This window comes from Bubalus kerabau, chromosome 1 (assembly GCF_029407905.1).
Source record: "Bubalus kerabau isolate K-KA32 ecotype Philippines breed swamp buffalo chromosome 1, PCC_UOA_SB_1v2, whole genome shotgun sequence".
Taxonomy (NCBI): domain Eukaryota; kingdom Metazoa; phylum Chordata; class Mammalia; order Artiodactyla; family Bovidae; genus Bubalus; species Bubalus kerabau.
The window spans coordinates 80,965,874-80,988,558 of NC_073624.1; the positions used below are offsets into that span (position 1 = coordinate 80,965,874).

The window sequence follows — 22,685 nt, forward strand, 5'->3', positions numbered from 1 at the left end:
TGTAAGATTTTTGTGAGTACAAAACTAAAGCAGGGAATGAACAGGTATTATTGTTAAAAGCCTTCTGCCACTTGTCTCTACCATGTGAGAGGTCTATAATTAGATGAGTATTTCATTTCTGTATATTAATGTTATACTTATTACATAGGATAGTTTCTAAAACATTTCCTAGAAGAATTTTTTGAGTTTCTAAGTAGAGGTAAACAGGGCTAAGGATTAACAAAATATGGATCCAAAAGAAATCTAGGAAAATATATTTGTGTAAAACAAATCTAAACATATTTGGAGGTCAACTGAAAAAGGCAGGAGGCTCTGAGTTAGTATAACAGGATGCACAATTGAATGGGCCAAGAGTGTTAAAAAAAAAAAATGAGAATGTGATTGCCGACAAATTACTTCAAGATATAAGAAAAGGGGGTTTCTCTAAAAAGAAATCTGGTTCCCTTCAGAGCTAGTGAAAACTATGATGCTTTCATGTGCTTTCACAGCAATAATAAGATTCTTTAGAAGTGAAAATTCTATCATTCAATGCACATACAGTCAAAATAAAACAAAATGCAACCATTTCTTGTGTTGGAGACAATCTAGAAAAACAAATTGATATTTTCTCTGTGACTTAGCAAGGTATTTGAATGTGAGTTGTATAAAATTTTGATTTGTCATTTAATTTTAATAAGAAATTTATTAGATCAAAAAACCTACCCTCAAAGCTATGTCTCCAGATTATCAAAACTACTATTTGAAATAAATTTTTTAGCTGTTTTGCTTTATGGCCCTAAACAACTGGTTTTATCTTTTAAAAAAGAAAAATTCAATAAATCAGTTGTTGAAAGAAACTGAAAAGTTCTGTCAGCAAATCACAAACTTTGCAACTATCTTATATAATTTATTCAAGGACAATTTAATAGGCAGATAAATTTATAATGATGCTCTGGCAATCTGTATAAATACAAAAGCCACAGGAGTCATTAATAGCAAGAATGACTATCCATGGGAATATTATTTAATATCTGAATTGAAAGAGCGACTTTTAATCTTAACCCTGTGATATCTGTAGTTCTATCTGTAGATTGTACTACCATTCTTTTAGGAAACATTTACCGACCATATACAATATTCCAAATATTAAAATGGATATTAAGAATGTAAAGATGAATAAGATAATTCCTGCTTTCCACTCAGGGTCTCAAGCAGGAAATAAACAATTACAATGTGGTAAAGCACCAGATGTACTATGAGCACACAGAAGGAAGACCCAGGCTTCAAAAAGAAACTGGAATCACAAAAGGGTTTCTTACATATGGTCGACTTGAAGGATAAGTAAAAGTTTGTAAGGTATATAAGTAATATTATTGGCTAACATTTATAAAAGTGCTTACTATCATAACTCTACAAAGTCATCACCTTCATTATCCCTATTTTACAGTTGAAGAAATAGACACAAACAAGTTGAGTTCAAATAATTTGCAAACACTGGAGCAGGAATTTAAATTGAGACATTCTCTCTCCAGAATGCATACCAAAAGCCCTCTTAGTAAAATTAAAAAAAAAAAAATGTCATACTACAGACAGAAAAAGAGGAGTTGACAACTGAGAGTATAAAAACTGAAAGATAATACACTTGGGACTTGTCCTTTATCTTGATTATACTCTTAGCAGTTTTTGCTAGAGAATAGGTGTTTCCAAAATAATAAATATATGTAGTAATTTACATTTTTGCTTGATTTTCATACATCTTATTTAAATCAAACTGACAAGAAATGCAAGTACCTCTTTGTATGAAGACATAATCCTTTCAATAGCATCAGCTCCAGAAGCCAATAAATTTCGAGCAGTGGTAAAGGCTTCTGTCCGTTCACTAACCATAGCTTGTTTCTGACCATCCTCTAGATCTAAAAGCAAATTAAAAACTATTGAATTTTTTAAGTAACTATTTTATTTTATACTGAGTTTTGATTCAAGCTGTGACTCAATAATATGTGAACTTTTCATTAGTATCAGGATTTCCTAGAAATTAATGAATTATTACAAATATAGTATTTGTACCAGATTTTATTCAAATCTTCTTTTGTCTTATTTTTCTAGGAGAGTTAGAAGAATTAAATCTATAGGTATTAAGACAATTTTCACTTAGCATTCTTTTAACCCTTACCAAATTCAACTCCCTGCTCTATTATAGCCAGGTGATAAAATGCTACTGATTCAGTCAATAAAAAAACCACTAACTGAAATCTAAGCAAATATTTCTAGTGTGATTTCTTTAAAAGAAATGCAAAGTAGCTGACCATCACAATCTACCTCTGTCTACTTGTTTAAATTTTCACCCTACAGTTCAGCAACACCCAATAGGTAAAATTCTATTTACTCTCTAGTATTTGCATATATAATTTCTCCTGATTTTAATATACTTTCCTTTTTGCCGAGCTCTTTCTTAAAGAGTTAACTAATACAGGTTTCCCTGGAAATCCTTGTCTGGCTTTGCCAGTGGACTATAACTTTTTTAAGGGGCAAAACTGTATTTTATTCACTCTTCCTAATACTCACCAGAGTGTTTAGAACATACTATTCCATGCTAGCCTAATCCGTAGCTTATAATAATTGCTCTTAAATGTTGCTGCTGCTGCTGCTAAGTCGCTTCAGTTGCGTCTGACTCTCTGTGCGACCCCATAGACGGTAGCCCACCAGGCTCCCCCATCCCTGGGATTTCCCAGGCAAGAACTCTAGAGTGGGTTGCCATTTCCTTCTCCAATGCATGAAAGTGAAAAGTGAAAGTGAAGTCGCTCAGTTGTGTCCGACTCTCAGCGACCCCATGGACTGTAGCCTACTGGGCTCCTCCGTCCATGGATTTACCAGGCTCCTCCGTCCATGGATTTTCCAGTCAAGAGTACTGGAGTGGGTTGCCATTGCCTTCTCCATCTTAAATGTTAGGCATTATTATTTTCTGTAAGTGTTGCTATTTTATATCTATTCAGTTTAGTCTTGCTCTTCAAAACTATTCTCTTGAGGTCATTACTTTTATCTTGCCATCAATTTTATTCTCTATCCAGTCTTTCTACAGACTATCACCAAAGTTCTAAATTGAAAGCTATAAATTAATGAAGGAAATTAGAATAATATAGCCATATATCATAACCACTTTGATATTTATTTCACCTGGATTTATCTCAGCAAAAAAGGGCTTTTTTTTCTCCCTGACAATGCAAATATTTAACATGTGCCCAGATATAATTATCAGATACTTTCACCTTTACTTGCTCATAGACAGCTCAGCTGAGTTTGAAAGGGATCCATGTATAATAGAAGGTAAATTCATTCAGCAGATATTTAGTGAACAGCAAGATTTACAAGAAATTAGGCAAGGTGCTACAGGACATGCAAGGATTAAATATGCTTTTCAAACTCTTTCCTTAGGGAGCTTACAGTTTGGTAGGAGAGAAGACAGGTTCCCAAATAACAATGCAGGACAACCTATGAGGAGAGTTAGTGTGATGCATTTGAAAGAGACGAAAATAATTTCTTGATGCAAGAGACAGAAAATGCTTCATGGAGAAATAGACTGTGAGTGAGGGCTTGAAGACAGCATACAATTTTAAAAGATCACAAGTACAGCATAAGCAATATCTCAGAGAAGAGAAATTTCAAGCAATGCCAATTGAATAAATAACTTGGTCAGGTTACAGTATTGGTTGGTGTCAAGCACTGATTTTATTTTGAGAATCAGAATAACCATGAGTTCATGGGAACCTCCTCGTTTGGCTACTGAGCACTGCTTTAGAGAATTATTTTTGTTTCCCTTGAAGTTAGTTGTACAAAGAAAGGCTATAAGAGTTAGTGTAAGTAAGAAAAGAAAGACGTGATTGGATAAACTGGGAACAGAATCTTCATATACTTAAGAACATTTAAATGTGTGGCAAAATTTAGACAGCCACAAAAAATTAACAAAGGACTCTCAGCAAGCTACCAAAATAGTGATTGCTATATCAGTTAAAGTGCTAAGAATAGTTTTGACTCAGAGCATCTGGCTAAAATAATTATGGGATTATATCAATTTGGGTTAAAAGGGGTTTGAATAACAGCTTTCACTGACAGTCTATTAAAAAGAGAACACTAGCGCAGACAGGCTGCTGTTTGGTATAGGATGGTACTTTCTATACTTCTTTGGCAGACTAACACCTACTGGGTTTTCTCCAAGCTTTTAAACTTGCAAATTTGTAACAAAATTACAAATAGCTCCGGAAAGATTTCATTTGATATTTTTATTCTACTAATTGTTCTTTAGCAGGTGGTTTAAGAGCAGTGCAGGAGTATTTTATCATACACACAGTAGGGAACTATGTGACTTCTATGATAAGGTCAGATTTCTTAGTGTCTGTTAGACATATAAACTCACAGCCTAAAGCCCTCACCTATTTTGTATGCTAGGTAGACACATTTCATTTTCCTTACCAAATATTTTCAATATTTTTTCAAAAGTTCTGCATTTAAGGATTTAATAGTTAGCATTATATTCTCATCTTATTAGTACTTTCCAGGCCCAATAATAATAAGTATATATTGAAACATGGTCATATCAGTTACTATTTCACTGAAAAGATGAAAAAGGATTTTAAAATGAAGGATTTTAAAATTATGTCATAATTTCTCAAATCCTATAGAACCGTATGATGCAAAGAGTGAACCCTAATGTAAACTATGGACTTCAGTTAACAATGTATAAATTATGGTTTATTAGTTGTAATGAATGTACAACACTAACACAAGATGTAAATAAGAGGGGAAACTCTGGTAGGTACACTGTAGTTTCTGATAAAGTCTCCCATAAACCTAAAACTGTTCTAAGAAAATTTTCTGTTAATTTTATAAAAGTTGAAAAAGTAGGCTCTTCTTTTGTACTTTTACCCTTTGATTTATATTTGAATTTCTTTCTTTTTATTTATATTTTACCTTTGACATCTTGAAAAATCTCAGCAAAAACTTACAGCCTTATCCAACCTCATACCACATATCAACTTTGAGTAGACTGATGTGAAATGAAAAATAATTAATTTCTAAGAGATAAAATTGGACAATATCTTATGACCTTGGGTTAGACAAATATTTCTTAAACAGGACATAAAGCCATTAACCACAAAGAATTAATTGACAAATTGAATTATATTAAAATGATTACTTCACTTGGACAAGCTGTTAAGAGATTGAAAAAGGAAGAATCAACTGGGAAAAATATTGGACATTTTGTGCGTGTGTCTGACAAAAGACTTACTACAGAATACATAACAGCTTTTAAAAATCAGTAAGAAAAAACATATTTAAAAACAATCTAAAATTAATCAAAAAAATTATCAGTATTTCATAAGAATGGCTATCCAAATGGCCAAAAAATGAAAAAAAGTGCTTAATCTCATTTGTCAACAAAGAAATGATAAGACTACAATGAGGTATCACTAAAAACTTACCATATGCCTAAAATGAAAAATACCTGAGTGAAAAAGACTGACATCAAACATTGACAAAGAATGGAACAACTAGAATGCTTAACATACTATACAAGGTTACTTATGGAAGATTCCAAAACCAGCAAATAAATGGTCTACTACTAATAAATGGTCAGTAAAATAATTACCTTTGATGAGGCATGGCAGGGGTAGGAGTAAGTAGGGATGGGGGTGGTAGCCTTAGGATGAGGATAGGACTGGGAAAGGCTATGAGGACTTCTGGGATGAAGGTAAGCTTCTATTTCTTCTGAGTGGTGATTATGTATATGTGTTAACTTTATGACAAGTCATTGAGTGGTACACTAATGAGTATGTCCTGCTGACATACGTATTATACTTTACAAATGTAACTACTTAGATGCATAGCTACTTACAGCTAAAAGTATCTCTGATATATATTGATAATCGCTGTTATGATCATTGGTCAACAGGACAATTCAGTTCAGTTCAGTCATTAAGTCGTGTCTGACTCTTTGTGAGCCCATGGACTGTAGCACGCCAGGCTTTCTTGTCTATCACCAACTCTTGGAGCTTGCTCAAACTCATGTGCATCGAGTTGGTGATGCCATCCATCAATCTCATGCTCTGTCATCCCCTTCTCCTCCCATAGTTAAGCTTTCCCAGCTTCAGGGTCTTTTCCAATGAGGTGGTTCTTTACACTGAGTGGCCAAAGTATTGGAGTTTCACCTTCAGCATCAGTTCTTCCAATGAATATTCAGAACTGATTTCCTTTAAGATTGACTGGTTTGATCTCCTGGCAGTGCAAGGGATTCTCAAGAGTCTTCTCCAACACCACAGTTTAAAAGTATCAGTTCTTTGGCACTCAGCTTGCTTTATGGTCCAACTCTCACATCCATACATGACTACTGGAAAAACCATAGCTTTGACTAGACGGACCTTTGTTGGCCAAGTAATGTCTCTGCTTTTTATATGCTGTCTAGGTTGGTCATAGCTTTTCTTCCAAGGAGCAAGCATCTTAATTTCATGACTGCAATCACTATCTGCAGTGAATTTGGAGCCCAAGAAAATAAAATCTGTCACTGTTTCCATGTTTCCCTATCTATTTGCCATGAAGTGATGGGACCAGATACTATGTTCTTCGTTTTGAATGTTCAGTTTTAAGCCAGCCTTTTCACTCTCTTCTTTCACTTTCATCATGAGGCTCTTCAGTTCCTTTTCACTTTCTGCCATACAGGTAGTGTCATCTGCATATCTGAGGTTACTGATATTTCTCCTGGAATCTTGATTCCAGCTTATACTTCATCCAGCCTGGCATTTTGCATGATGTACTCTGCGTATAAGTTAAATAAGCAGGGTGACAGTACATTGCCTTGATGTAATCCTTTTCCAATTTGGAACCAGTCTGTTGTTCCATGTCCAGATCTAACTGTTGCTTCTTGACTTGCATACAGATTTCTCAGGAGGCAGGTCAGGAGGTCTGGTGTTCCCATCTCTTGAAGCATTTTCCATAGCTTGTTTGTATCCACAGAGTTAAAGGCTTTGGCATAGTCAATAAAGCAGAAGTAGATGCTTTTTCTGGAACTCTCTTGCTTTTTCTATGATCCAATGGATGTTGGCAATTTGATCTCTGGTTCCTCTGCCTTTTCTAAATCCAGCTTGAACATCTGGAAGTTCTCGGTTCACATACTATTGAAGCCTCACTTAGGGAATTTTGAGCATTACTTTGCTAGCATGTGAGATGAGTGCAATTACGTGGTAGTTTGAGCATTCTTTGGCATTGTCTTTCTTTGGGATTGGGATGAAAACTGACCTTTTCCAGTCCTGTGGCCACTGCTGAGTTTTCCAAATGCACTGGCACATTGAGTACAGCACTTTCACAGCATCATCTTCCAGGATTTAAATAGCTAAGCTGGATTTTTTTGTAGTGATGCTTTCTAAGGCCCACTCGACTTTGCATTCGAGGATGTCTGGCTCTAGCTAAGTGATCACTCCATCGTGGTTATCTGTGTCATGAAGATCTTTTTTGTATAGCTCCTCTTTGTATTCTTGCCACCTATCATATCTAAATTGACCTACAATATAACATTTTATTTCAATAATTTTACATTAGAATATGAGACATACTAATGTAGCAGGAGCCTAGATATAATCTTGTTGCAGGTACACTTTTGAGAATAAAAACATCACCCATGTTACTAGGGTGTTGGGGAAAATTTAGTTCTATTCCTAAGAGCAGTACCTCTCAGTTGCTACTTCTGATGTGCACCTTACACTATCAGATTACCAATATTGGCAGCACCAGTGGCTTAGCTGCTCTCTTCCTTGCTTGTTAGGTGCCTGTAATAAGGTCTGGCAGGAGAGACTTATGAGAAGCTTTTCCTAGCCTTTTTCAGAATTGCTCTTGATATGAATAGAAGTGGTCAATAAAATTAAAACAATTGAGATTATAGCCCCCAGGTAATTATTTCCTTCACATAATTTCAGTCTTTATCTTAATGAGAAGCAAATATAGGAGTACTGTCTTCTGTAAAAATAACAGATTATATATAATTAATAATCAATCCCTCTTTTTCAATGATTTGCTCCCATGATTACTTGGTCTCAAGTAAGTCCCTTATAGAGTAAGTTCCAATATAGTTAATATAAAGACAGCACAGTGAAGGAGAAAAAGGCATTACACAAGGAATTATATAAAGTCTTCTATCCTTAGTGCTTTCACTAACCATTTGTGTGACCTTAGGCAGATTTGGGGCTCCTGACTAGATCACTTCTCTAAACTCCTCTTTTGATGTGAAAATGACATGACAACATATGCAATTTTGCAATGTGAACCTCAATATATTAATAAGTGTAATCTTGTTCTTATCACAAGATTTTAAAAGTTGTAGCTATATAGTATAATAAAACTACTACACAACTATTTTTCTTTTCTCCTCTCGCCAAAATTATGATAGGATAATTTAGGATTATCCTAATGATAGGATAAGATAGGATATGATAGGATAAGATAGGAGGCTATTCCTCCTATCTTCATCTTTATCACCAACTTTCTAATCACTTTCAAATGTCTTGCCCCTTTAACAATAATAATCAGACCAGCAAACATCTATTGAACAATTCTTATGATGCAGGCATTGTTCTAAATTTTACACATGTGATCTTCTTAAATCTTCATAACAACTCTGTTATAATTTCTCCCAGTTTAGAATGGGGAAACTGAAGTACAAAAAGGTTTAATGAATTGTCCTATGTCACAACCTAATAAACGAAAAAGCCAGATTTGAACCCAGGCAATCTGATACCAGAGCCCACAGCATAAGAATATAATAAACATTGCTTCCACCTAAATTCTTACTATTTGCCATGGACTGTTTCAAGGCACATTAAATATATTATATATAATTTCTTAACAATTCTTAAAATACATTATTATTACTACAGTTAAGAAAGGAAAATTTAGGCATATACAGTTTCTGTAACTTTCTCAAGGATGAATAAAATAGCAATCAAGATTTGAACAGTAGCCTGTTTCTTCCTTTATTCTCTTTCTTTCCTCTTTTCTACCTTTTATCCTTTTTCTCTTTGCTATTGTTCTCTTATTCACCCATTTTCCCAATCTATTTTGCATTGAAATATATAGTATCATGCACTTCATTTATCTCTAATGTAAGAGACAACTCAGGGCCTAAGCATAAATTAAGATTGAAGACTAGATTAGAATGAAAGTGAAAGTGAAGTCGCTCAGTCGCTCAGTCGCGTCCAACTCTTTGCGACCCCATGGACAGTAGCCTACCAGGCTCTGCCATCCATGGGATTTTCCAGGCAGGAATACTGAAGTGGGCTGCCATTTCCTTCTCCAAGATTGGAATAGATAGTATTTAATTCCAAGACCCAAAGCCTCAAAAATAATGTCAATATCTAAAAAAATTATTTTGTCAGAGTAAAATGATAACTTAATATTTTCATGTATTATATCATTATAAGTCAAATATATTTAGTAAATATATACACACAAATATTATAAGGATATATACAGTAATCTTAGAAATTACAATATTGAAGCATAGTTTCATAAAAATGTCATCATATGAATTCATTTTATTCTTCTATGAAATTATTATATTGCTTTTCTTTTCATAAAGCTTTCTTTTGAAAAGAAGTTTTAAGAATTATTTTGTTTCACTTGCATCAAACGGACTATTATCACATTTTCAATCTAAAATTTTAATGCTGTTTTTTAAGTTACTATGGTACTTTCTAGATTCATAGTATTTATTTTTAAACATCTTATTACATCATCTACAGAAGTTAAGACTGTTAGATTTTTGCATACATTGTTTACTTCTTACTGGTCTCTGTGGTGTTAATTTGTCACCATTAATAGTTACATTTTCTCTGCTCTATGTTGAATACTCCAGGGTTTTCTAATAAGATCAGTTCTTCTAAAGGCTAACAGAACAACACCATAATTTTGTTATTGGGGTAGTTTCTAATATACATTATACACAAACCTTTAAAATATCCATAAACTTGTACATATTCACTATAAATATTTGACAATTTTGCTAAATTTCTTAGTAGAACTAATCTTAAGACCATATAGGTTTGTGTTTTTTTTTCTCTAATACTCTTTTGAAAAAGCAATTTATTTTATTTCATTATGAAAAGATTAAATTTAAAATACTAACAATGCCCTTTTAAATATAAACTTTTTAAAATGATTAAAACAAATTTTGAAAGCATTAAATGAACAGGTAGAATTTAGTTTTCCTCGTGGTCTAAATACATTGTCTATTAGACAGTTGAGCTGTAGAGTACATTTGGTATATATGTCACTTATCACAAGGGATTGACAAATTCTACTTTACCAAAATGAATAAGTTTAGTTGAGAATGACTCAGATTTGACAAGTGTTTTTGTAAGAATTGGTAAAGCATTAAAGCACTGTTTTAAAATATTAAAGCACATGGTAATTTTTTTGTTTTTATTGGATGACTTCAAACAACTGCTAATACTTAATTCTATACCAAAAATAACTGTAAATAGTGTGAATTCTGTTACATTTTTCTTAGTGTTGCCATTTGTTTTCTAGGCAATAATTATCACCATGTATTAAGGACACTGATGTTCTTGATACTTTTTTCTCCTAAATCCTCACAACAGCACTCTGAAGTAGTCTTTCTGATACAGAAAGGAATACATCTGATACAGATGAGGAAACTGAGGTTTAGACAGTTTAATTAACTTGACTAACAGGACACAGGCAAAAAGAGGAAAAGCAGAGTTCAGCAAAGCTCTGTCTCACCACAAAGCCAATGTTTTCGTCTAGTTCCTTCAATACTAACACCAAGTTTGGTCAAATGATTTTTAAAGAGGAAGGTGAATGTTTTACTTTGGAGAGACAGAGGAAAATTCTTCTTTTTTAATTCATAACATCTGTCCTGCCAATTAAGACCCAAACTCTCATCTCAAATATTACATAACATTTTAATATTGTCCTCCTTGTCCTTACATTTCTTAGTTGTCCCAAAGGATGAAAAATGTTGGGAAAAAAAAAAAAAAAAAAAACCACTGAAACAGTGATAAGATAGAATTAGACACATGCAACTTTACAACCCTTATCCCCTCAATACTACCAAATAGGAAGTTATGTAATATACTACCTACAAGTAGAGGAAGCCCTGTTCCATGGAATGAAGCACTCCCTGAAACAGTATTATTGATTGTTTAAGGTAGTCAACCAACTCTTCAAATTACAATCAAGGCAGATCCAGTTATAGAATACTTATAGACTAAAAGCATGTTATGTGTAGAACTGAAATTTACAATACATGGTCAGAACTATTATACTCTTTTTGAAGGTATTAATTTGTGTTGAGTTTAAATGTAAACTAGAGAATCATTAGGCAGTATAACTGAAATTGCTCAAGATTAACCCCCCAAAACACTACATCAGAGGTTTCTGAAATATTGCAGAGCTGGAAAGATCTTTTGAGTCACTTCTTTTAAACAGTTGGTCTTATTATTGGATGTTTCAAAGTTTCCCATTGTTTCTGACCATTAAGGACTATAGAATGATGGCTACACAATTTACTCACACAACTCCAGCAGTGACACTTTAAAAAGAATTAATCTGAAGCATATATTTAATATCGAGTGTAAATGTCATTACCACCATCTGCAAAGCCAGTTGCAGTGATAATAGGTACAGCCACCATAATTAGTCCACTGCTGCTCCAAACATACTTCATCAAGAACTGCTCTATCATGATGTACCATAAACGTTTGGATAAAATGAGGTTCATCTGATTTGCTAAAGCTTTGTAACTTTTCTGGAGTTGGTTCATTTCTACCTATGGAGAGAAAAAGAGATAAGAATTAACCTAGTATGAACTATAAAAATAAATAATGTATGTTTGAGGACTTTCTTTAAAGATAATTTTGTATTTTTCTTTCTCAGTATACTCTTATCTGTGATTCTAACAACCAATAAATACAGATTATGTCAGAATTAGCCATTATTTCAGTTGTAATCACATCTAAATTATTTTTTAAATATCTGATATTTAGTATATATAATTTTAAATATAAATACAGACAAGTGATTTATACTTATGGTTTCAAACTTATCTGTATAAGATGTTAACACTAAATGATAATCCATAAAACATGAATAAACAGCTAGAACCTTGTCCTTGATCACACAAAAAATAAGTGAAAATAAACACATGACATGTATACGTATAATTAACCCTACTTTTGAGCACTCAATTTACTATGTTATGTCTAAATGCAAGAAGCCTACAGCATGTTATAATTTATATCACTGAGTTCAATGTTTCAAAATAAATATGATTTATATAATGTATGAGGCCAATTTTCAAGTGGGAATATAAGTCCTAAATCAGCTTTAAATTTTCTTCTTCAGAATGTTACTACTAAATTTTTTAAAATAATTGATGGTTTTGAAAATTAATTCTGCTTCATAATCATAATGCCATTTCAACTTTAGAATAATTTACTGTTTAATTTGCCAGATCATTTGTATTAAGATTTAAAGATTCCTGTCATATTTAATATTCTTAAATGGACTGCAAGTTTATGTAATTAGGTTATTCTAGGGACCTGCTAAATGTTGAAAATCTTTAATATATAAAAATATTCTGGAACTCCTTTTTCCTTCTTTGTCTCTAATCTTTACTTTTCCCTCAAAACTAGGCAAAATTTCATTTCACTATCTTTTTTTATTTGTCTCAAAATATGATAAGCAATGAAAATGCCATTTGTAAGTCACTCTCCTATACTTATTAGAACTAAGGAACTCCATCATTGACCAGTCATGCAAAATTGTCACACTTGTCTTCTCATATGAAAGCACTTTTTTTTTCTCTTGAAAAATAAACAAACAAACAATACCATCCTAAATTTTCCATCTCAGTGGAAGCATGTTTACTTAGCTTTTAAACATATATTTTTTTCAGTGTTCTAGGACCATCTACTTAGTTAGGATTTTAGTTTTAAGAAAATTCTTTAGAGATAATTCTGAGCATGTTTGGATAAGTAGAGCTTTTTAGAGTGGTGAAAATGTCATTCTCATGAAACTTTAGAAAAGTTTTCACTTAACTTATAATTCTTTAACAGCTTATGATTAAAAAGGGTAACAAAGCATATATTTTAATACAGCTTTAAACATCATAAGAATCCAAAATGCTAAAGAAATGAGCACAAAAACAATACAACAGATGGTATCCGGCACTGCAGTGGCAGTTTGAACAATCTCACATTTCACCCATCATATTAATTTCTTTCTTACCTTATGTCCTCTGTAAAAGGCAATTTCTTCAACATTGGCTATGATTCTGGAGTGCACGTACCGCAAATAGCCTTTTCTATGAGCTTCTTCAGCCACCAATTTACCAAATTTGGGAGAGCAGGCTTTTAACACTTTAGCAGTGGCATATACCACAAGCCCTGCTAAAACAGTGGGCCCAATTGGGCTTGCTCCTCTGGATGTAGCAGTTTGGATAAGTGTATAGGAGGTTAGGATTACATCTAAAATAGGTTTGGTCAGATTGGAGTACAAGTGAGCCACCGACTGAGCAAACATCATAATATCCTCAGTAAGAGACTGGTCAGGGTTTGCCAGCCTCCCATCCATATTGATCACCTTATAATAAGTCTGATTTGCAAAATAGGTCTCATAGGCATGGTCTACTAGGCGAGTTCTGAAGGCCAAGGCCAATTTGCCCTCCAAGTACCTTATTGCACTGTTGACAAAGGTTGCAGGGATGGCAATCATAAGCCACTTGATTAACTTGATGATGAAAGTCCGAGGCTTCTTTTCCACAATGCTTTTCACAATTTTTCCATCCAAACCTGCTACATAAATAGACAGAAAGGTTCTTGAAATTAGAGCTACCGAGTGGAGGCAGAGCCATCCTGTTTCAGTGGTCACAAGTTTTGGAAAGAGAATTTTTCGAAGTTCTAGTAGCTGTTTGAAAAAATCTGCATTCACTCCAGGTGAAGGTTTTTTACAAGTGGCCTCGGTGCAATGCAGTATTTCTCTGTTCTCCGCAGCCGGGTAAGCACCTTTTTTCTTCCTGTGGCCAGATTGCTTTAAATGCTTGCCAATGATGGGATAGAGGGTTTTCAGAGCATATGCTGCAGCTACCACACAGGCAGCCCTTTTAGCAGCCCTTGATCTGGTCCATTTCACTCGATCAGCTGCTGCATTTAGCATATGTATCATTTTCCCAGTTACCCAAACCGGCTTCAAAAAGAATTGGTTTTAAAATATCATACTCCACAGGAATCCCCAGCAAATATTTCAGAAAGTTTTACAGCGTTCCATAGTTTGCAGCGTTTCTCCTCTTCTGTTATTGTTTATATTTTTAAAAATTTTGTTCTGTTACAGATGCTTCACAGCTCAGGCTCCACCGCGTCTACTGGGGATGATTCCCTCAGAAGCTCAAGCTGCACCGAGCAGCCCCAAGCTCCTCCCTCTCAGGCCCCTCATTGGCTGTAAGGACGAAGGGACCCTTGGAATCCTCGCTGCTTTCCTTTGAACCTTGAAAATGAAGAGAGAGCAAAACGAATTATATCCTTAAACAGTTCAGAGTTAAATGTCTATTTTTGGAGAGGTCGAATCAGGGCAGCTGCTGGCGACAAAACCTGCCTAGGCGACTGAGCATGCTCAGCGTCACTTAGAAACCCATAGAAGTTTCAGAAAATACATCACTTCGCTAAGGTTTTAGTAGATACCACAGAGGAAGAGCAAAAAGAAAGGGAGATTTCCAAGAGCTAAAAAGGGAGATTTCCAATGACGGAGAAGGAACTGGGGAGATGACAGAGGAGAGGATCAACAGATAAAGGGTATGGAATGAATCTGAAAGGGAGAAGAAAGTAGCATATGGGAGGGGCACTGGAAAAAAACAAAGTATCAAATATTCGGATCTGTTTTTCAGCACTCTCCCCTCGCCCATTTTTTTTTTTTTTTTTAGTGTCTGTGATTTCACGTGAAATCCCAGAACCTATCAAACAAGTTGTATGAGGCTATTGTTTTGTAAATAAATGGAAGATAAGTCTTCAGTATAATACAAAATAATTCTTTGCTATGACTTCATTCCAAAGTTTACTTGTCCATATAATAAAAATCTTCAAGCCCCATAACTGCTATTCTTAACAATGGAGATCTGATACACTGGTGATTATTTACAAAGTGACTATTAAATAAATGAGAGCAGTGTTTCACTTCTACCACCCCTGTGTTTTTAGAGAGTTAGTACTTGGAGGTATGTGCCTTTATATTCAAAAGTTAACCATTTGGGAGTCAAAGGGGAATTAGATAATAGAAATAGCTTCTCTACCATCTTGCTTCATTTTGCAAGAGTTCCTTGTCTTTTGAAAGCTTATGTTTTGTTTGTTTTGTTTAGGTTTAGAGGTAATCTACTTCCCATCTCCATTTTGATTATTTGATAAAAATCAAGTGTTCAAAAATATTCTCAGCATCTCTAATGGAGGACTAAACTGTAAACAATCAAGCAAAATTGTGCATATTTTAAAAAACGTAACAGACATATTTTTTAGGCAAAGATGAATTATTCTCAAAAATGCAAAAACATTTTTTCTTCTCTGCCCCTCATTGACCTCCCTGCCCCACGCACAACACACACACACATTTCTAGTCAACTGGAATCCTGGGAAGATGTCCATTGAATGAGAACAGAAGTTGGCAAATACAAACCAACCAGTGGGCCACATTTGTCCCACCAATTTTTATGTAGCCTATGAGCTAAGAATGAATGCTTAGTAACTTCAGTTGTGTCCAACTCTGTGTGACCCTATGGACTGCAGCCGGCCAGGCTCCTTTATCCTTGGGATTCTCCAAGCAAGAATACTGGAGTGGGTTGCCATGCCCTCCTCCAGGGGATATTCCCAACCCAGGGATTGAACCCGCGTCTCCCGCACTAGCCACCTGGGAATAGTTTTTACATGTAAACTCTGGCTGAAAATACACCAAAAGAAGAATAATATTTTGTGACGTGAAAATTATATGAAATTTTTGTGTCCATAAATAAAGATTTATTGGAACATAGCCACACCCATATATTTACTTATTGTCTGTGGCAATAGAGACAATTAAGTAGATGAAATAAAGCTCAGAGACAGAATTAGGTAGATGAAATAGAGCTCAGAGACAGACTCGCTGCTGCTGCTGCTGCTAAGTCACTTAATTAGGTAGATGAAATAGAGCTCAAAATAATCATTACCTGGCCCTCTAAGGAAGTTTGTCAGTCCCTGTGCTAGAATATTAAACCTGTCTCATTGTCGAATGATCTTCACTATTCAGTTGACTGTGACTAAAGAACTATTGTCACTTTTATAAGTAACCATAAACACTCCTCCTTTTCCAAATACTTATATGACTTCCAAGAATCATCATAGGTCTCTGCATTTGTTTGCATTCAATTCAGCAGATTTACTAATATACAAGTGGCAAATTCATGCAAGACTCTGATAGCTGGCCATATTAGCAGCATAATCTATCATTCCATTAAGACTTTCTAAGTCTGTACATAGAGATCATAGTGCCATTTTTATTTTCAAAAAATTTTTTGTTCCTAATCCCATGCTTTTCCAGTGGGCTGCCTTACATTTATAAAATTGAATTCTTTATGTCACATCTCCTGACCATGACAGGACATGTGGAGGGTCAGGATAAATGGAACCTGGGGTACAGGAGGATGTTCAGTTGGCAAAACATGATATACAGAGGGATGCATGGATCAGAAAGCAGTTGGCAGTCAAGGGAAGTGGCTTGCATCACTGGCATAGGGCAAGATCAGGGAAGAAGCAGGGCAGTGGGAAATCTACAAGCTAAGAAAATTAGAGACCTAAATACATAGGCAGGTCAGTTTACCAACTGAAAGTGAAACTCAGGTACAGGAAAAGCTTTTAAAGCCTAGACTGAAAGACTTATTAGAATGAGGAAATGGGTATAAAGAAAATAATCAAGATAGAAATTTGGTTACCATAAATGTGGTACAAGGAAAGTTAAAGTTCAGTTACTAGAACTGGGAAAAGGTTAATATAAGATTTAACCTGTTGTAAACCACTAAAGTACAGACCTAACTATTACCACTTAAAGTCCACAACCCCCCTATAACCCCACTCTGCTCCCAAAGGCTAGGATTGATTGGAGCTCCTGAGACTAGACTCAAGCCTTCAGGAAAGGCAGAGATGATAGAAAACCAGATAGGTAATTCCAGTTGGAAACATATGCTATTTAAATAAGAAACTAAGAATGTCAAGGTCCTTCTTTCATAGTGCAATTTAAGCAACAATAATTTTAATTTAGTTTGTGTTTGAAACTAGAGAAAAGGGAGGTGAAAAAAAAATCACTTCTTACTATAGCAAACATAGCTTGTCGAGTTTACATGTTTTTATGTGGAAAAGTAAAATTTTCTTAACAGGGGAGGAATAATCTTAGAAAAAGATATTGAAAGTAAGTAAAAATTAAAAATAAGCAATAATTATTAAATTAGTCTGTTCTCAAGTGTGATACTCTCAATGTCCACGTCAAAGTGGACACTACCAATGTTCATTGAAGCAGAATTAAATACACTTTATAAATGATACAGAATATATGCATATATTAGAAAAAGTATGATTTATAAACTGTAAAACATCAGATATAATTTTTATAATAACTGATATACATGTACTAGTATATAAATAAAAATATATCATGCAGATAATGCATGTTTATGTTTTTAGATAGTAAGTCACCAGAAAGTAAATGATTTTTAATAATAATGATAAATTAAGATTTAAGAATTTTCGATGGATTTTTTCAACAAATGCTAAATAATATTTTATCATTGCTGTATTTCTTTCTTGAACTGTTTCCTGACCCAAGAATTACTTAATTGCCCTCTGGCCCAAAATAACTCAGTATTTGACTCATTATCTAACAGTTGTGCTAGCCTTTTTCATGTGAGGCATAACATTGCCAATGAAACCTTAGGTCAACATTTCAGTTGTTACAAATAATACTTAATATCTAGTCTAATTCAAACCAATGATAGACGTACTTCACTGAATTTTTTTGTTATAAAAATCAGTACTTACATGATTATATATGGAGAATGGAATGGCAACCCACTCCAGTGTTCCTGCCTGGAGAATCCCATGAACAGGTGAGCCTGGTAGGCTACAGTCCATGGGGCTGCACAGAGTTGGACATAACTGAAGTACTTAGCCCATGATTATACAAGATGCCTGCCCTGGGACATAATCCTATTTTAGGTACTATTTCCTAATGACTGAACAGAAAATGTATTATATTTGAAATTATGAGATATTCTCCAGGCTAATATATTCAAGTATAACACATAAATGAACAGTAAAACTCAATTTTGTTTTGAGTTTTTTCCAGTAAAGAGTTTAAAGTCTTTGGGCTTTTATAGCTAAATCAAGTTTTGATGTGGTGTTCTCAAAAAATTACAAAATATACAGACTTTTCTATTACTATAGTGCAATATTTCTAATAACTGTTTACTGAATATTAAAACTAAAAATGAAAGATTTTAAAGGACTTGGAGAATCGGTATGTGGGAATGGAACTATTTTTAGGATTATGGATCTATAACTTTGTCCTCGCTTTCTTTTTGTTCATCAAGGCTGGTCTTTGACCTGAAGAAAGGCTGAGACCAATAGAGAACTAAATAAAATTACAGTGTAGGTGGTTTGAAACACTAACCCTGTGGCCACAGTCCGGTATTTCATTTTCTTAGGTTTCCCCTGTCTGAGCGGTTAAAACTGTAGTGTTCTTCCTCCTTGACGTGGACTAATTGCTTTCCCACAGCTTCGCTTCCGGCTCTGTCAGGATAGGTTCGCTACAGAAACAACAGAGGCTGCCCGGAGCCTGGAAGCCGCCTGCCCCAGGCCGCAGAGGCTGTCGGGAGGCTGGGCCATACTGCCTGGAGGCGAGAAGGAGCCGTCGAAGGCCAAGGAACTTGTCGCTTAGCGCAAAACGAAGACGCCGGAGCGCCGGCAGTCAGGACTCCAGTGTCTCCTCGCTCCGAAGTTTTGAGGAGATGAATTGGGTCGGGGGTTCCCGGTAGGTTGTTGCTGGCGCTTGATTTTAGCCCTTGAGTCCCTGGATATTCATTCCCATAATGGCGCCTCTTTCCTAGACCCTGGAGGGCAGTGTACAGACTTAACTGGAAAGAACTTGCCAGGAGTGGGTTTTTTAATCGTTATCCAACATGGGACGGCATAGCGCGAAGTCTCTATTTCTAAACCAGAAGCAATCCAGTTTCTTCCCGCTGTGTTTCCCAAGGCTTCACACGTGGAGCCACTTTCCATGAGGTCTGTACCTGCTCTCTGTCCTGCGTCCTGCTCTAATGAGGCCTCTCAGCACCTGATCCTTTTTCTGCCTTCTTTCTGTCCTGCCCTTCTTTCTTGGGAGGGGTTTCTTTGGGTCAATATGTAATCTTTGCATGAACTTGAAAAGTATTATGGAGGAAGTTGCTGCCCTTAAATCCTTTAATGGGAAGCGGGATCAGCATCAACCATAAAAATCCAGTATAGTTTGTTTCCAAGGAAGGTAGAATAAACAATTTTTACTTTACTAATTTACAGAGAATTTACAATGTATTTTGTATTTAGGAGTAAAACATAATAGGTTGGAAATTTAGTTTTATATAACCTATTCATTGCTGTTGACCTTGAAGTCCACAGGATGGAAATTATGTAGCCCCAGAATTTAATTTGATCAAGTTCCTTGATGAAAAAAAATTTTTTGTGATTGGAACTGAGCCATTAAATACATTTTTTTTTAACAAGTAGACCCAGGACAGTAGTATATGGATGTAATATAACACATTTAAATTCTAATGAATTTTATAAGAGGAAAGACATCTTTTGCATTCACCAAATATTTGTAACTGTGCCCAATAATTTTAGCAGATGCATTTATCCTGTTGAAGAATATGTTAGCATTTTATTTTAGAAATTTATTATCATTATTTCTGGCTAGAAAGTAAGTTGTAACATCAAACTTACACTTGGAGAAAAGTGAAAATTCTCATACAGGCTTTGCAAGATTTATTTGATATATGATTATAATTTCATACAACTTGATTATAATATTCTTTAAAATGTTACTGTTAAATAAGTTGTTTCACAAATGCTGAAGCATTTTAAAATGTATTACATTTTAAACCTGAAAATGTTGGTGCTATTCTTACTCTGTCATATATCTCAAATTTCTGATTATTCAGGGAGTAGTATTTGGGGAAGAAGGAAATGGCAACCCACTCCAGTGTTCTTGCCTGGAGAATCCCAGGGACGGGGGAGCCTGGTGGGCTGCCATCTATGGGGTCACACAGAGTCGGACACGACTGAAGTGACTTAGCAGCAGCAGCAGCAGTATTTGGGGAGTTGCTATTGGGAGGATTTGACTAGGGCATACCGCAAGAAATTTGTAGTCAAAGACTGTGTTTCTTAAAGTGAGATAGTACTGTATCTAAAATTGTTAGTTACCAGGGTGCTTAAGAAACCACAGAAAAAACATGACAGACACATCTCTTTGGAGCATCAGTTTTACTCAGAGATAAGAGGAAAATAATATTTTAAAATTTAAACTATCTTGGATACATTATATAGAGTAAATTGCAAAACTCTTGTGAAATTTTAAGATAAAATATGCAATTTAAAAATAAATTTTCTCATGCATGGTGAGGGTGGAAGGGGTGAATGGACTCCTTAGGGTCAAACCCAGATTGGTAATGAAACAATGAGTATTTCCACTTCTATTAATACTGTCGACAAGATTAGTTGATCATGGTGTCTGATCTTGAGACCCTAAAGGGCCTCGGAGTCCCAGAAAAAGCTTAGTAATCACTAACAGCTGATTGGTGGTACTATAGAATAGAAATTTTAATTATTTTACTAGACCATCCTGGAGTACTTATTTATTCTCCTCTGATGTTAGGATTGTTCTGCAGTTGAAAATTTTGAGAACTATTAGGAACTTAAAATACAGACAAAGGAATTAACTGGAGAACATTTACCGTGTTCCCTCAGAACAATTGCTTTGTCATAATAATCAACATAAATATTCAACAAATATGTCCTATTTAAGGCACTGTTAGTCTGTATAGGGGGATTCAGATATAGAAGGATATAATTTTGGCCCACAAAAAGAATATGTAGTAGAATGGTGAGATTAGAATTAGGTAAATGACTATAATAGTGGATAAATAGCACTTAATATCTAACAAGCACTGTTCTTTTTGTATATTAGCTCATTTTTTTCTTAACAAGAACCCTATGAAGTATGTGCAGATGTATCCTCATTTTAATGATGGGGAAACCACTAATGTTAAGTGACTTGCCCAAGATCACCTAGCTAGTCAGTGGCAGAGTTAGGTCTTGAGAACACTGTGCTTAACCACTGTGTGTGCTAAGTTTGTTGAGTCATGTCTAACTCTTTGTGACCCTGTGAACTGTAGCCCACCAGGCTCCTCTCTCCATGGGATTCTCCATGCAAGACTACTGAAGTGGGTTGCCATTTCCTCCTCCAGGGAATCTTCCCAACCCAGGGATCAAACCAGAATTTCTTATGTCTCCTGCATCGGCAGGCAGGTTTTAAAGATGAGTCTTGTAAAAGTGGCCTGTGGATAAATAAAAGGCTGTGGATATTTAGAGAACTGAGAAGCAGGAAATTATATTAAGCCTTGAAGGGCAGCAGTACTGCACAGAACAAACACCATGAAGAAGCAATGAGATACAGGTTCTTAAAAGTTGAAAAGGATGTAAGATAAATAATCAGATAAATAATCAAATTGGAGACCTAATCTTTAGCAGTAGTTCCTAGAAGAGTTGGGTTGAGGGGGGAGGTATTAAAGAACTTGGAAGAATTATTTAACAGATAGTAAGAGGGTTTGCATAAAGACAGAAAAACACTTAAGGGACCTATACATTTTTGTCAAGGGAGTGAATGAAGCAGGCTATAGCAAGTTTGTTTTGGTCATAGCAACTTGATTGCATGCATTAAATTGAAGCAGAGTACCTTGTGTATTATAGGAACCTGATATATATTAAGTTTAATTACAAAATCATCTAAATAGGAGGATCTTTACAATTGCAAAGGTCTTGACAGTTTTCCTTGGCATAAAATAAACTTGGCATTTGACTTTTTGCTGCTTTTCAATTTAGTGCTCTACCAGTTAGTTATACATAACATGTCTTTTGTTGTTAGGGAAAGGGCTATGAAAGAAGTAAGGTTCCCTTATATTCCTTTTTAAACTACTTGTGTTTTCTTGAGTATTATGGCTTGGACATCTTTGTAAAATGTCATAACATTTCATTTCAAGCAAAGTCTCATTTAGGGTGAAGATATTTTATCTAAGTTGAAACTAATTTATATATCTCTGATAGCAGTTCCCAATCTACTGTCCCTGAAACTTGGTAATCAGTGATAATGTCAGATTTTTCAATTTAATAGACTGTCCTAAAATTATATTTCTCTTACTTTTTTTTAATTATAAAGTGCCCTTTCCAGTCTTCTCCAGACGAAAATAAAAATATTAGTAATTTGTCACTGTTACCAATTAAAATTTTTTTTACTTATTTGGGAATTTTTGACCTAGAACTCTAATTTTTGTTTTGTATTTTTTTACAAGTCACCACTGAGACCCTGTATTTTTCTACTCAAGTTAA

The 22,685-nt window shown here is 34.8% G+C and overlaps 2 protein-coding genes across 17 annotated transcripts in view; one reads left to right on the forward strand and one right to left on the reverse strand.

Moving 5' to 3' along the window:
• Window positions 1–18,853, reverse strand: part of ABCD2 (ATP binding cassette subfamily D member 2) — a 92,925-nt gene extending 74,072 nt beyond the window's left edge. For 6 of the 9 annotated variants that reach the window (XM_055580630.1, XM_055580655.1, XM_055580647.1 and 3 more), the window contains exons 1-4: window positions 18,718–18,853; window positions 13,270–14,523; window positions 11,629–11,809; window positions 1,771–1,892 (exon numbers count right to left, since the gene is read on the reverse strand). In XM_055580630.1, coding sequence (XP_055436605.1) covers window positions 1,771–1,892; window positions 11,629–11,809; window positions 13,270–14,205 — 1,239 coding nt within the window. In that variant the 5' untranslated portion in view covers window positions 14,206–14,523; window positions 18,718–18,853. Of the gene's footprint in view, window positions 1–1,770; window positions 1,893–11,628; window positions 11,810–13,269; window positions 14,524–18,086; window positions 18,206–18,717 lie in introns of those variants that run through there. The other 3 variants (XM_055580640.1, XM_055580693.1, XM_055580662.1) reach the window with 3 other exon arrangements.
• REDIC1 (regulator of DNA class I crossover intermediates 1) overlaps window positions 18,817–22,685 on the forward strand; it is an 81,920-nt gene continuing 78,051 nt past the window's right edge. Inside the window, exons 1-2 of one of the 8 annotated variants that reach the window (XM_055580708.1) lie at window positions 18,866–19,077; window positions 19,154–19,328. In XM_055580708.1, the coding sequence (XP_055436683.1) occupies window positions 19,324–19,328 (5 nt within the window). In that variant the 5' untranslated portion in view covers window positions 18,866–19,077; window positions 19,154–19,323. Of the gene's footprint in view, window positions 19,082–19,153; window positions 19,329–22,685 lie in introns of all 8 variants that reach the window. The other 7 variants (XM_055580751.1, XM_055580743.1, XM_055580725.1 and 4 more) reach the window with 7 other exon arrangements.